The sequence below is a fragment of the Microcaecilia unicolor genome, chromosome 5, assembly GCF_901765095.1.
Source record: "Microcaecilia unicolor chromosome 5, aMicUni1.1, whole genome shotgun sequence".
In the NCBI taxonomy this organism is placed as follows: domain Eukaryota; kingdom Metazoa; phylum Chordata; class Amphibia; order Gymnophiona; family Siphonopidae; genus Microcaecilia; species Microcaecilia unicolor.
Genome location: NC_044035.1, coordinates 132,587,208 through 132,602,931, shown reverse-complemented (window position 1 = coordinate 132,602,931; position 15,724 = coordinate 132,587,208). Strand labels below are relative to the sequence as shown.

The window sequence follows — 15,724 nt, the reverse complement described above, 5'->3', positions numbered from 1 at the left end:
TCAGAAATATTGGCAAAAAGTGTGGAACACCGTATATGCCATATTACAGATGCGAGAGGTTTTGACATAGGGCTCAGTTATTTAGAGATCCCTTGCCTTAATACAGGACATCCCCAAACACTGTGATTGTTTAAAGGATATCTTGCTTACTATACCGAAAGACCATTTTCCAGTCAGAGGTGGTAGAGGACACCTAAAACCAGTGGGTTTGTTTCATATCTATTTATTAATGACAGTGAAAAAGGTACAATATCAAGTGAAAGTTGAAACAACAATCTTAATCCATAACCCCCCCCCCCCCCATATTCACCCTCTTCCCCCCCCCCACCCCAAAGAAAAGAAAACCCCCACCCACCCACCACCTACAATTATCACAGTGCAGAATTGGGTTACATATTAAGTAATCTGCTACGAGCAACCGTGGAGAATGTATTCCAAAAAGGAGTCCAGACATGTTGAAAGCATAAGCTCTTGGGGGAAGTTATATGCTGTATGGCCAGGAGTTCTATCCGAAGGAGAGTCATATGGGCACGCCACTGCTGTAAAGTCAGGACACAAGGAGAGAGCTGAATCCGCAGCCGAAATTCACTGCTCTGTTTCATTCAAAATAGTTGTACATACCCCTGGGATCAGTGGCACTTCATAGGCAATCATTGAAGGCAGGTTGGAATAAATAGGTTTTTAAGGTTGACTTAAATTTAGGGAATGATAATTTGAGGCGTAAAGAAGTGGGTAACATATTCCACAAAGATGGGACAGTGCAGTAGAAAGCACAGTTTTTAGAGTCTAGTCTAGCCATAAATACTGACAGTCTATGTAGCTATCGATCATTGAGAGACTGGAGTAATCTAGGTGGGGGATAAGGGGTGACCGATTAGGATAAGTATGATGGAACACCTGTATATAAAACCTTATGGGTCAAAATGAGGATTTTACATTGGATACATTGGATACCAGAAACCAGTGATATTTGATGAAAAGGGGGGTTATATGATCTGATTTGTGGGCATGGGCAAGAATTCTTAGTGTAGATTGTATAGATTGCATCCGGTATAGAAGGACTTGAGGTAAACCAGAATAGATAATGTTACAATAGTCTGTTCATGAGATAGAGCATACACTAATATCACTTGTGAGGAAGGGTCAAGAATAAAGCAAATAGAATGGAATTGTCTAAGGGCAAAATGCAAGATTTAACCAGTGCTAACACTTGTTTGAAACTAAGGGCCTGATCAGTAAAAACACCTAAATACTTAGTGTGTGACCAGCTTAATTGGTGTGCCCTGAATCAGTGGGGCAATGAAGGAGATTGGGAGTGCCCAGTGATCCAACAAGCAACTGTCTTTGAAGAATTAAGAATGAGGCAGCTCTGTTGTAGCCATGCACAGAAGGCATAGTCCAGGCTGGAATTGAAAAAGGTCTGGAAGAAAAGAGTCTGTGTAGTGTACCTGAAGAATATCGTCAGTGTAATAGAATGCACTGACCAGATCCTGAATAAGGATTGTGAGAAAACTAGCGTATGCAACTTGATCTTGTGAATATTCACTTTGGATATCCTGAAAACCTGGCTAGCTGAGGTTCCTTCAGGAAAGGTTTAGGAACACTGCCTTAAGAACTAAGTAACAAAAATGATAACAGAAACTCTTGGAGAGATATATACGTATTTATTTACACTGACTTTGATATACCACTATTGATGATAAACAGGTATAGTGCAGTGGTTTACGATAAAAGCAAGAGAGCTGACAGAGAAGAAGAGAGCAGAAATCCCAGTGTACATGTATTAAATACTATTTTTGACAGTTTATTCCTTAATCATTGATTTGTTGGATGATTGAATGGTGGAAGGATTGTATTTCTCTTCTTTAAATGGCACTTTGATGAATTATGACACAGCAATATGTTAAACGCCGTGTGTACTCATAAAAACATGCAAGAAATAATTTCATAAAGAGGGAACCATGTGAACTAAAAAAAAAGTATTATTTTATGTCTATTTTAAAAAAGGCTTTACACAAGCACTCTTATGTTTAAAGTATTGGTCCCAAAATTTTCACAAAATAAATATAACTGTGAAATCCTCTTGCTTTGATTAATCTGAGGGGCTTGGTCTCAGTAATGTTTGATATTCCGATCCGGTCATTCCAAGTCCTTGATCGTTCTTTGATTGTTCCTACAGAGTACTGCATTTTAAACCGCTGCTCTGCTTCAAGAAGTCAGTATACAGAAATGTATCACTCTTCACAACATTTCATATACGTACTTCTCTGAGCTATAAAACAAAGATGGCGTCGGCACATTCTTATAGAAAAATCATCATGTGATTTAAACAGCCAGTCACAGCTAAATTAAAGTCATCCAATCAAGATCACCATTGAGCTCTTTCAGAGTGAAGCACTGTAACATAAGAATCTAAAAATGTTGGTAGTTTAAACAGGCATCTCAATCTCCATTTTAAGCTGCCTCAGTTACATGATCCATGATTCTCCATTGAAGATTTTCAATTAATTCCAGTGAGCAATTAATGGTATTGTCAGTACGCCAACCTGCAGTCTGCTCTTGTGCGCATTCAAATGGAGACACATGATTCTTTTTGTGTTTCTCACATTTGAAAGACAGCAGACATATAATTGCATATACTGTGTAAAGAGTTGTGCAGGTAGTGTCAAATTGAGTTTTCAAAATGAAATTGGTAATTAGAACAGAGTATCCCCTTCAATAGTGGAAGTGCACCAAACATATTTCTCACATAAGTTGTGATTAAATTGATCATATATTCACACCATCTTGAATGTCAGCTCCCTAACATTTTTACCATGATGATATCCAGTTGGTGATAATTCATGAAACAGAATAAGTGGAGATAATCCTACATAATAATTTGCACCTCCAACGTTCTACGTCTGGATGCCTGGGATCGTAACACAATTCCCATTGGTCCGCCTTTGTATCAGAATGTGATGATGCCAGAGGGCGGTGGATCAATGAGAGGAAAACGAAACCAGCACCAGCCACCAAAAGAACGTTGGAGGTGTACGCCGGCAGCAGTGAAAGTCGAGCAGGCATGGCGCTTCAGCCTGCCTTCTCTTCTGTCTCAGCTCTGCCTCTGGTCCCGCCCTTCCGGAAACAGGAAATGAGGGCAGGACCAGAGGCACAGCCGAGATAGAAGGGAAGGCAGGCTGAAGCGCCGTGCCTGCTCGACTTACACTGCTGCAGCCGGACCATGAGGTAACAACTTTTAAATTACAGCCGGCACGCACGAAGGCAAGGGGCAGGCGCAGGACTGCGAGAAGAGGGCAGCCAACGCAGGTCGGGCTGCCACAGAGAGAGAGAGAGGGAGGCGCGGGTGTCTGGAACTCTGAAGACACGGGGGCATGAAACTCGCAGGGGAGGGGAGAGAGGGGGACATGGAACTCTGAGGAGAGGGAGGGAGGGAGGGAAGGGGCATGGAAATCGGACTGAAGGGGGGCCTGGAACTCGGAGGGGAGGGAAGGAGGGGGTCATGGAACTCAGAGCCCTACGTGATAATGAGCGCTTAGTCAAACTGAGAGTGGCCGTGAGGCAGCAACTCGCGTCACAACTAGCCATTGATGTTCCGAATACTGTGCTGCTCTAAATGGAGGAGTGGCCTAGTGGTTAGGGTGGTGGACTCTGGTCCTGGGGAACTGAGGAACTGAGTTCGATTCCCGCTTCAGGCACAGGCAGCTCCTTGTGACTCTGGGCAAGTCACTTAACCCTCCATTGCCCCATGTAAGCCGCATTGAGCCTGCCATGAGTGGGAAAGCGCGGGGTACAAACGTAACAAAAACTTTAAAAAAATACATCGGGCAAGCGCTGATCTCACAAGACAACTCACCGCTGATGTCCCGATAGAGCTGGCAGGGTTTACAAGACTATTGAAGAGATGTTGACAGGCTGCAGTCATGTTCTGATATAGTTTCTCAGATTCTATCAACTGAAAAATAGGGGTCTCACACTCTCTCTCTCTCTCTCTCACTCATACACACGCTGTTGCTCACACACACACACACGCTCTCACTCACACACTCTATCTCTCACATACACACTCTCTCTGTGTCTCACTACACACACACACTATAACACATACTGTCTCTCTCACACACACACACACACACACACACACACACACACACACACACACTCTCTCCCTGTCTCACACACACTCTCTCTGTCACAGACACACTCACACACACTCACTCTGTCTCTCACATACACTCTCTCTGACACTCTCTCTATCACACTCTATCTGTCACACACACACAGTCTCTCTTTCTCTCTCACACAAATACACTCTGTCTCTCTCACACAAACACACACACACTCTCTCACTCATTCTCCATCTCTCACACACACTCTCTCTCTCACATACACACTCTCTCTCAAACATATACACTCTGAAGAAAACCTTGCTAGCTCCCGTTTCATTTCTGTGAGAAACGGGCCTTTTTTACTAGTTTACAAATATTGGCACATTTTATTTATTTGAGCATGTGAGAAACACTTGCCATTCACACATGGCAATCATTTATTGTCTGACTTCTGGCAGGTGAGCATATCTAGCTCATTTATAAGCAATATTAAGTTTGTTCTTGGGGTACCCCTGCTGCTCAAACTGCTCCACCAGCACCTTAGCCTTATCCTTGAAATCAGAGAAAGAACAGAGCCAACTTACACATAATAGTTGACTAAAAAGTAAATTTGTTTTAAGCTTATACGGATGAAAACTACCATATCCAAATACATTTATTCTTAGCTTTTTCCTTTTTTATACAGTGTGGTGTGTAACACATCATCCTCTTTAGTGATCTGGATATCCAAAAAAATCCACAGAATATTGATGTCATTGCATATAGTAAACACCAAATTAGGGGGGCCCTGTTTACTAAGCTGCGCTAGAGGCGCAGTAATGTTTTTAGCGTGCACTAACACTAGAGATGCTCATAGGAATATATGGGTGTCTCTAGTGTTTGGCATGAGCTAAAAATGCTGGTGCACCTTAGTAAACAAGGCCATAGGGTTTCTCAAGTTTAATTAAAAAAAAAAAAACTGGTTCAACATCTCTCTTGATTCATTCCAAATGAAAAAGGATCATCTAAAACATATCTCTACAGAGATACATAATTTAATTCTTGCAACGCAAACACATAGATTTCAAATTCGGCTACATAAAAGGTGGCTAGTGAGGAGGCCAGTGCAACACCCATTGTCAGTTGGGGTGTTTGCAAATAAAAACAAAATCAGCCAGTTCCAAAAGAAAATTCACTGTAAATGTTCTCTTAAAAAAACATTTGTTCAAGTAATTGCAATGCTGCTTGCTGTTTTGACTGAGTATTATTACTAACCAAGATTCAGCTGTGATATTCTTGATCTTTCAGTGGAGGAGGGTGAACAGTGAAGTTCCACAGGGATCTGTATTGGGCCCAGTGCTATTTAACATATTTATAGATGATTTGGAAATCAGAACAAATGAGGTGATTAAATCTGCCGATGATACAAAACTATTCAAGGTTGTTAAAACACGAGTGGACTGTAAAATATTGCAGGAAGACCTTAGGAAATTGGAAGACTGGGCATCCAAATGGCAGATGAAATTTAATGTGGATGAATGCAAAGTGATGCACATTAGAAAGAGTAATCCAAATCATAGTTACCTGATGCTAGGGTCCACCTAGGGAGTCAGCACTCAAGAAAAAGATCTTGGTGTCGTAGATAATACGCTGAAATCTTTGCTCAGTATACAGTGGCAGCCATAAAAGCAAACAGTATGCTAGGAATTATTAGGAAAGGGATAGTGAATAAGACTGAAAATACTATAATGCCTTTGTATCATTCCATGGTGTGACTGCAACTTGAGTATTGCATTCAGTTTAGGTCGCCGTATCTCAAAAAAGACATAGTGGAATTAGAAAAGGTTCAAAGAAGAGCGACCAAAATGATAAAGGGGATGGAACTCCTCTCGTATGAGGAAAGACTAAAGAGGTTATGGCTCTTCAGCTTGGAAAAGAGATGGATGAGAGGAGATAAGATTGAGGTCTGCAAAATCCTGAGTGGTGTAGAACGAGTAGAAGTAAATTGATTTTTTTTACTCATTTGAAAAGTACAAAGACTAGGGAACACTCGAGGAAGTTACATGGAAATACTTTTAAAACAAATAGGAGGAAATATTTTTTCACTCAATGCATAGTTAAACTCTAGAACTTTTTGTCGGAGGATGTGGTAACAGTGGTTAGTGTATCTGGGTTTAAAAAAGATTTAGACAAATTCCTGGAGGAAAAATCCATAGTCTGCTATTGAGACAGACATGGGGAAACAACTGTCTGCCCTGGGATTGGTAGTGTGGAATGTTGCTGCTAATTGGGTTTCTGCCAGGTACTTGTCACCTGACTTGGCCACTGTTTGGAAAACAGGATACTGGGCAAGATGGACCACTGGTCTGACCTAGTATGGCTACTCTTATGTTCTTATGATCTCTATTAATAAGTGTAACATATCTAAGGAATCTTGAATGAAAGATCTCAGTAACTTCACTTAGGTTTCAAAAGTATGTCCAAAAACTGAGAGATGCGTTCCAACACTGATCCATTCCTTACAAAAATACTATTGGTCTCTCCAGTGGTTGAGTCAAACTTATGTATTTTGGTTAGAAAATATATCTGTGATATGAGGATGACTCTCAAAATTTCCATCTCTCTTAATTGTTATGTGTCTGTCAAAAGCCAACAACACTACATTGTCATTGTCAATCATCAGTTGATGTGTGGGATCACAATCCAATGTGATAGTTATGAATCCCCAATTTGTCTGTAAGCTTATTCTGGATATTGAGTCTTGTCGAAAAAAATGTCTGTACTCCCTTTGTTGGCCAGTTGAATGTATAAATGTTCATTAAAGCGATTCAATAGCTATCACCGGCTTCACTTGATCCATTTATTTTTAGGACCAAGCCTCAAAAAAGTGCCCCAATTGACCAGGTGACCACCGGAGGGAATCGGGGATCACCTCCCCTTACTCCCCCAGTGGTCACAAACCCCTTCCCACCCCCACCCCAATTTTTTTTAAAATATTTTTTTGCCAGCCTCTATGCCAATCTGAAATGTCATACCCAGCTCCCTGACAGCAGTATGCAGGTCCCTGGAGCTGTTTTTTGTGGGTGTAGCGCACTTCAGGCAGGTGGACCCAGGCCCATCCCCCCACCCCCACCTGTTACACTTGTGGTAAATGCGAGCCCTCCAAAACCCACCTAAAACCCACTGTACCCACATGTAGGTGCCCCCCTTTCACCCCTTAGGGCTTATGGTAGTGGTGTAGAGTTGTGGAGAGTGGGTTTCGGGGGAGATTTGGGGGGCTCAGCACCTAAGATAAGGGAGCTATACATCTGGGACCAATTTTTGAAGTCCACTGCAGTGCCCCCTAGGGTGCCCGGTTGGTGTCCTGGCATGTCAGGGGGGACCAGTGCACTACAAATGCTGGCTCCTCCCATGACCTGGATTTGGCCAGGTTTGAGATCATCGGCATTAGTTTCCATTGTCGCCATGGAAACCAATGCCAGCCATCTCTAAAGCCGGCCCAAATGCTGAGATTTGGCCAGCTCCTACCGTATTATCAAAATGAAAGATAGCTGGCTATCTTTTTTCGATAATACAGTTGCAGCGCCGCTTTACGGCGCTGGCCATATAGATGGTCGGCGCTGTTCGATTATGCCCCTCTAGGGCTCTTCAGCTTGGAGAAAAGACGTCTGAGGGGAGATATGATACAGGTAGATAAAATAATGAGTGGAGTGGAATTGGGTAGGCGTGAATATTTTGTTTACTCTTTCCAAAAATACTAGGACTAGGGGGCACGCAATGAAGCTACAAAAGTAGTAAATTTAAAACTAATCGGAGAAAATATTTCTTCACTCAATGTGTAATTAAACTCTGGAATTTGTTGCCAGAGAATGTAGTAAAAGCAGTTAGCTTAATGGGGTATATAAAAGGTTTGGACAGCTTTCTTAAGGAAAAGTCCATAGACCGTTATTAAAATGGGCTTGGGGAAAATCCACTGCTTATTTCTAGAATAAGCAGCATATAATGTACTGTTTTGGGATCTTGCCAGGTACTTGTGATCTGGATTGGCCACTGTTGGAAACAGGATTCTGGGCTTGATGGACCTTCGGTCTGTCCCAGTATGGCAATACTTATGTACTTACGTTTTCATGTCTGCCACCTCCCATGGGAGGGTATCCAGGTATATGAAAGAGCACTTCCTGACGTTATTCCTGAGTCGGCCCCCCTACAACCTCAGTTCATATTCTTTAGTTTTACCACCTTCCTGTCTCTGGAAAAGGTTTGTTTGCAGATTAATACCTTTAAACTATTTGAATGTCTGTATCGTATCACCCCTATCTCTTCTTTCCTCCAGGGTGTTCATGTTCAGGTCCTCAAGTCTCTCCTCATACATCTTGTGACATAAATCCCATACTACTTTTGTCACTTCTCTGAACCGCTTCAAGTCTTTTTATGTCCTTAACATACTTTTTCTCCCTTATACTATGCTGCTGCCTTGGGGTTTGCAGCCCAAATGAAGTACCCATGAGTAACAGCATTATAAGGCATAATTTACTTCTCTAAGTCCTGATATCCTATTTTTTTCCCTACATGGGGAACAGAAGAGCATTAGTAGATTGGGGCTTTAATTATTAACATGATTAGTTCTCTGATTTGCCAAGAATAACTGGCTTCAGCTTCTGTTACATAGTCTTGTCCTGGATTGGGAAAAGTGTTCAAGGTCCGATTGTGGAACTGAGGGCTAAATACTATTTCTAGTGACCAGCAAAAAGCAACTTTAGAAGTAACTCTGATGAAAACTATATATCCTCTCAGCCAAGGAATACTCGATCTGAATGACGGTGTCAGTGAAAAATATCAAAATATATACAGTATCTGGAAAAACGGAACCCCTTTCTTAGTTTCAAAATACTTTGCAATTGCTTTAACATTTAGTATGACCTTTTGCAAATGCGTTAGTGCAGCCTTATTAGGAAACTCCCTTTGCAAAGCGCTTTGCGCTGTATGCCTTATTTTATCACAAAAATTGAATTGCAACTTTATCTTCTTTGCTAAATGCCATTTTGCTAAAATGAACCTTAATGGTCACTTCCTGAATGAGTCAGTTTTTACAGTATCTTGCAGTAACACCTGTCAATAATAGTAGTAATTTATTAATAATAGTACATTCATTTTTGGGCTGTTTGAAAACAGTCGGGGGTCCCATTTTTTCCGGAGACTCTTGGGCTCATTTTCAAAGGAAAAAAACATCCAAAAAGTGGCATAAATCTGCATTTGGACGTTTTTCCCACAAAAGCATCCAAATTGGTATTTTCAAAACCAATTTTTAGACGTTTTTCTGTGAAGTCCATCAGAAGTGCGTTCAAATCACAAGGGGGCGTGTTAAGGGTGGGATTTGGGCATTCCTAACACTTAAACGTTTTTCAGCCATAATAGAACAGAACAAAACCGTCCAAGACTAACACTAAGATATTTTGAGCTAAATGGGTTTTTATAACGAATAAGGCACAAAAAGGTGCCCTAAATAACCAGATGACCACTGGAGGGAATCAAGGGTAACTTCCCCTTACTCCCCCAGTGGTCACTAACTCCCTCCCACTCCCCAAGAATGTGATTAAAAACATTACTTGCCAGTCTCTTCCAACCTCAGATGTTATATTCAGGTCCATTAGAACAGCATGCAGGTCCCTAGAATAGTCTAGTGGTGGGTGCAGTGTACTGCAGACAGGTGGACCCAGGCCCATACCTTTCCCTACCTGTTACATTTGTGGAGGAAACAGCAAGCCCTCCAAAATCCACCACAAACCCTCTGTACCCACTTATAGGTGCCCCTTCACCCATAAGGGCTATGGTAGTGGTGTACAGTTGGGGGTAGTGGGTTTTGGGTGCATTTTATGAAGTCCACTGCAGTGCTCCCTAGGGTGCCCTATTGCTTTCCTGGGATGTCTGGGGGACCAGTCTACTAAAAATGCTGGCTCCTCCTACATCCCAATGGCTTGATTTTGTTTGTTTTGCACTTGGATGTTTTTGTTTGAAAACGAAAAAAAATCCCCAAAATGTCCAAATCGCAAAACCTTGTTCAAAACAATATTTTCGAAAACAAAAGATAGACATTTTTATTTTTGAAAATGACCTTCTTTCCTATTCAGATTGTGGACGTTTTTTGTAAAACGTCCAAAGTCGGACTTAGACGGCATATCGAAAATGCCCCTCTCTGTATATTGGAGATGGGAGCCACTGTTGTGAGGATTTTTGAAATGGCGATAATTATAAAGTGTTACATAGCTTTATTTTGGAGGAAAGGGTGCATTTGAATATTTTTGTTAATGAAATGTTTGGACATTCATAGAGAGAGAAGTAAAAAATTGTGAGCTGTTACTGAAAAAGGCATGAACTAAATACAAATAAATAACTGCTGAAAAAAGTTTCCTGCTCTACTTTCCATTATTGTCTAATAATTTGTGCATTATTTCCTGTTTTTCAGGTGGATTTTGCAAACCGGTTCGTTGGTGGTGGGGTCACCAGTGCAGGGCTGGTACAGGAAGAAATACATTTCCTAATCAATCCTGAATTGATTATATCTCGTCTTTTCACTGAAGTCCTGGATAACAATGAATGTCTTATTATCACAGGTCAGCCTGACCCACAGTTCTTTCTTTGTACTCTTGCAGGGAAAGTCTTGTATAGAAGATAAAAATGTTGGTCTTGTAAGATTTCAGTAACCGGGTTACATTTGATAAGTATATGCAGGGAAGCCTTTTCCGATGGAAGCTCTCGATGAGCGTCTTCAGGCCCTTCTTCCAGGGCTTCTGGAAGGGTTGCTTCGTCAGTCTGCCTCGGTGTCGGGGGTGCTTGCGCCTCCCGTACCGACTGTAAAGGACGCATCTGGGCCATCGCCTGTGAGGAGGTCCTCGCCCTCGGTGCCGCTTGCCATCCAGATCGACTCCCCCTCGACGTTGGTGGAGGAAACTTCACCGGAGTCCAGGCAGGGGTCGACTTCTCGACATCCCCCACGAGGTTGTCGATCCTCGAAGTCGAGGCAGGCTCGGGTTCGGTCTGCTCGTAAGGAGCTTCTGTCCGTTACCGAAGAGGAGCGCTCATGGGGAGAAGAGGAAGACCCCAGGTATTTTTCAGAGGAAGAGTCCTGTGGGCGGATTGAAGTAAGGATGTCTCCACCTGAGAGTCTTACTTTCTCATCCTTTGTATGGGAAATGTCTAAGGACATTCCATTCCCTGTAGAGGTTGTGGATGAGCCCAGGGCTGAGATGCTCGAGATCCTGGATTATCCTTCTCCACCTGCAGAGGTTGCAACGGCCCCCCTGCACAATACACTCAGGGAAGTGATGATGCGGAATTGGTCTTGCCCTCTCTCTAATCCAGTGGTCCCCAAGAAGTCCGAGTCCCAGTACAGAGTCCATGGAGATCCTGTAATGGTGAAGGCCCAACTTCCTTATGAGTCCATGGTGGTGGACTCTGCTCTCAGAAGAGCCAAGAGTACTAGAGACTATGCTTCAGCGCCCCCAGGCAGAGAGTCTAGGACCTTGGATTCTTTTGGGAGGAGAACGTATCAGGCTGCAATGCTCGCCGCCAAGATCCAAACATACCAGCTCTACATGAGCATTCACTTACGGAACTCGGTGAGGCAACTGTCTAGTTTAGTTGAAGCGCTTCCTCCGGAGCTTGCTGAACCTTTTCACCAGGTGTTCAGGCAGCAGAAGGCGTGTCCCAAATTCCTGGCTAGGGGGTCTTACAACACATTTGATGTGGCATCCTGAGTTAGCTGCTCAAGGTATAGTGATGCGCAGACTCTCATGGTTGCGTGTCTCTGACCTGGATCAGAAGACCCAGCAGCGAATGGCGGATGTTCCTTGCCAGGGGGATAATCTCTTCGGAGAAAAAGTTGAGGATATGATTGATCAGATGAAAAAGCATCATGATGCCATGCATTCTCTCTCCCGCCGGATGTCTTCTGCTACTGCCTCCTCATCCAGAAAGTTTTTTGGAGGGAAGAGGAGTGCTCCCTATTCCTATAATAGGCGTAGGTACACTCCGGCCTCTCGGCAGCCGGTTCAGGCTCAGCCCCAGCATGCGCGTTCTCGTCAACGCTGTACACCTAAGGCCCCTAGGGCTCCCCAGCAAAAGCAAGGGACTGGCTTTTGACTGGCTCCAGTGCAGCATAGCCACAGTAAAAGTGTCCGTACCGGGCGACTTGCCTGTCGGGGGGAAGTTAATAATTTTTCACCAATGTTGGCCTCTTAGAACCTCCAACAAGTGGGTTCTTCAAATAGTCCGGTTAGGATACACACTCAATCTGGCATCCAAGCCTCCAAATTGCCCACTGGGAGCTCAACCCTTCAGCTCCCTGCACAAGCAGGTACTTGCAGAGGAACTCTCCGCCCTTCTAAAGGCCAATGCGGTCGAACCCGTTCCACCAGGGGAAGAAGGGCTGGGATTCTATTCCAGATACTTCCTTATGCAAAAGAAACCGGGGGATGTGTCCCATCCTAGACCTAAGGGCCCTGAACAAATTCCTAGTCTGAGAAAAGTTCAGGATGGTTTCCCTGGGCTCCCTTCTTCCCATGATTCAGGAAAACGATTAGCTATGCTCTCTGGACTTAAAAGATGCCTATACTTACATCTCGGTACTCCCAGCTCACAGGAAGCATCTTCAATTTCGGCTGGGAACTCAGCACTTTCAGTACTGTGTACTGCCCTTTGGCCTAGCATCTGCGCCCAGAGTCTTCACAAAGTGCTTGGCAGTTGTCGTCGCAGCATCGCTACGCAGACTGGGAGTGCATGTGTTCCCTTATCTCAACGATTGGCTGGTGAAGAACACTACGGAAGCAGGGACTCTGCGGTTCATGCGGATGACTATTCGACTGCTGGAGCTATTGGGGTTTGTAATAAATTATCCCAAGTCCCATCTTGTTCCAGTGCAGAAATTGGAGTTCATCGGAGCTCTGTTGGATACACTGACGTCTCGAGCCTATCTCCCTCAGACAAGGGCAGACAATCTTCTGGCCTTAGTATCCTTGGCTCGGGCGTCTCAACAGATCTCAGCTTGGCAGATGTTGAGACTTTTAGGGCACATGGCCTCCACAGTTCATGTGACTCCCATGGCACGCCTACATATGAGGATGTCATCCATCTCTCCACCAACTTTTGCAGTTCCCTTCAATGGTGGACCATTCGATCCAATCTGACCTTGGGACGTCAATTCCAAATTTCTCAGCCACAAAAACTGCTGACTACGGATACATCCCTCCTGGGGTGGGGAGTTCATGTAGATGGGCTTCACACTCAGGGAGCTTGGTCTTTTAAGGAGAAGGATTTTCAGATCAACTTCCTGGAATTACGAGCGATCTGAAACGCTCTCAAAGTTTTCAGAGATTGGCTGTCCAATCAAGTGATTTTAATTCAGACAGACAATCAGATTGCCATGTACTACACCAACAAGCAGGGGGGCACTAGATCTCGCCCTCTGTGTCAGTAAGCCATCATAATGTTAGAGCCATGGCTGCGTCAGTGGCCCACTTAAAGTCAGCTTCCACTGAAGAGATTTGCAAGGTTGCAACGTGGTCATCAGTCCACACATTCACATCTCACTACTGCCTTCAGCAAGATACCCGACGCGACAGTCGGTTTGGGCAGTCGGTGCTGCAGAATCTGTTTGGAGTTTAGAATCCAACTCCACCCCCCTAGACCCATTTTGATTCTGTTCCAGGCTGCACTCTCAGTTAGTTGATTTTGGTTTCAGGTCAATCTATGTTATGTCCTCGCCGTTGCTGCATGCTTGTCCTCGGAGAAAGCGAAGATATTTACCTGTAGCAGGTATTCTCCGAAGACAGCAGGCTGATTGTTCTCACAAATCTGCCCTCCTTCCCTTTGGAGGAGGATTTCGTGTTTTTATGCTTTTTGGTTAAACTAAAGAGACACGCTCTCGCGGCGGGCGGGTAATCGTTCGCGCATGCGCGGCTCGCATTGTTTGCATGACGGAACTCTCTGGAAAGACTTCATTATTTGGCTTGCAAAATTTTTCCCGATTCCTGGGCCGCCGCGGACATCAACCCACTTGTGAGAACAATCAGCCTGCTGTCCTTGGAGAATACCTGCTACAGGTAAGTATCTTCACTGTAGTGTTTGATCACGGACCATCATTTAAAGGTTCCATGCTGACACTGAATGTTTGCTGTCTTAGGCTGGATCCAATAAGTAGTAGGGTGATGGGGGCAGCAATAAATGGGGTAGACAATGGTTAACTCAGGACACAGGGGTTGGGTTGTGTAGTGAAGTAGTAGGAGATGCTGCTGTCCTGCCAACCCCTAAATGCTGCCCCTCTAGATGGATGCTTAATCTGCCTAGTAGCTGGACTCACCCCGCAATGGTGTGGCAGAGGCACAAAAATCCATTAGCTGTTTGTCAGAAGAGCACAGAAGCATTACTTAGGTTAATAGAAAAGTCTGGTTTGTATATGACCCCCACCAAGATCATTATCTAGAGCAAAGTTTTGCTAGTACTTGCTTTAAATGCTAGTCTAGTTTAAGTTTCTAATTAAGCAGTCATAGAAGTATTTACACAGCAGTGTCTCTATTACAGTACTAGTATAACCTCAGCAAGCTGTATCGTAACCACTACCTACTGAGTCCACTAATTTTAGTGTAGCTGATGGATTTGTGGGAAATCTGTAGATTGTCAGAAGCCTGAAATAACTGGCATGGTTTTTGTTATTCAATATGTTGTATCTAGTTTTTGAAGATTATACAAGCTGATTAACTGTGTATATCACATATGGTTATTGTGACTAATTGGGGCCGATGACACATTCACCTTCTATAGTCCACAAGGATGAGCAGAATATTTTTATTTCTCAGTTTCTTTCTTCATTTTTTTTACTCCAAACTCACTTTACTTAATTACTGTTTCCTAATGAATATCTGTGATATGATGTTCTGTGCCCTTAATGGATATAGCTATTTCATCATTTCTATTAGATCACTGGCTGTCTTCCACCCTTGTTCTTAGGCTAGTCTCCACTATGTGCCACTATCTTTCTGATAAATTACATTCTTCATGATGCTGCTTGATTTAAAGGCTTAATGGACATAGCTATGCTGCTTAAATTTTGCAGAAGTCTGAGAAATTGGAAAGAAATCAAATTTGTTGCAATTTTGTAGCGTCTGCTTAGCATCATCATGGTAATGAGTATGGAACTGGTCATACATGCAAGCAAGTTCTTTGAAACTGGCAGCACTGGCTTCCCACTGAGAATCTGGAATGAATGTTATAGATTCAAATAGCAGATGTATTTTCCAAGTATTAGTATTCAGAAATTCTGGCATGTATTGATCCTAAAATCCAACAAAAACAATAGCACATGTGAAATAACACTGAATAAGAAATAAAAAAATCTTTACACTCACAAAACGTGGAGAAAAAAGACCTCAGTAAAGCTACTCAAGCCAACCAAGTTTTAAGACTTAAGCACAGCTCAGCATCACAGGTCTAAAAAAAACTCCACTCTATCAATGTGTAAAGAAAGCCTTTTCAAATCTCAAGCAGAGTAAAAAACCACATGTTCATCCACAGGAACAAAAACTTTGATTATAAACATTGCAATCCAAAATTGATTATTTTGTAATCCATTTATCTCATGCTGT

At 43.1% G+C, this 15,724-nt stretch overlaps 1 protein-coding gene across 3 annotated transcripts in view; it reads left to right on the top strand.

Annotated features, from left to right (window-relative positions):
* The window catches only part of PARG (poly(ADP-ribose) glycohydrolase), a 496,940-nt gene that overhangs the window by 351,038 nt on the left and 130,178 nt on the right, over positions 1-15,724 (top strand). For all 3 annotated transcript variants that reach the window (XM_030203287.1, XM_030203289.1, XM_030203288.1), the window contains one exon: positions 10,552-10,699. In XM_030203287.1, the coding sequence (XP_030059147.1) occupies positions 10,552-10,699 (148 nt within the window). The remainder of the gene's footprint in view (positions 1-10,551; positions 10,700-15,724) is intronic.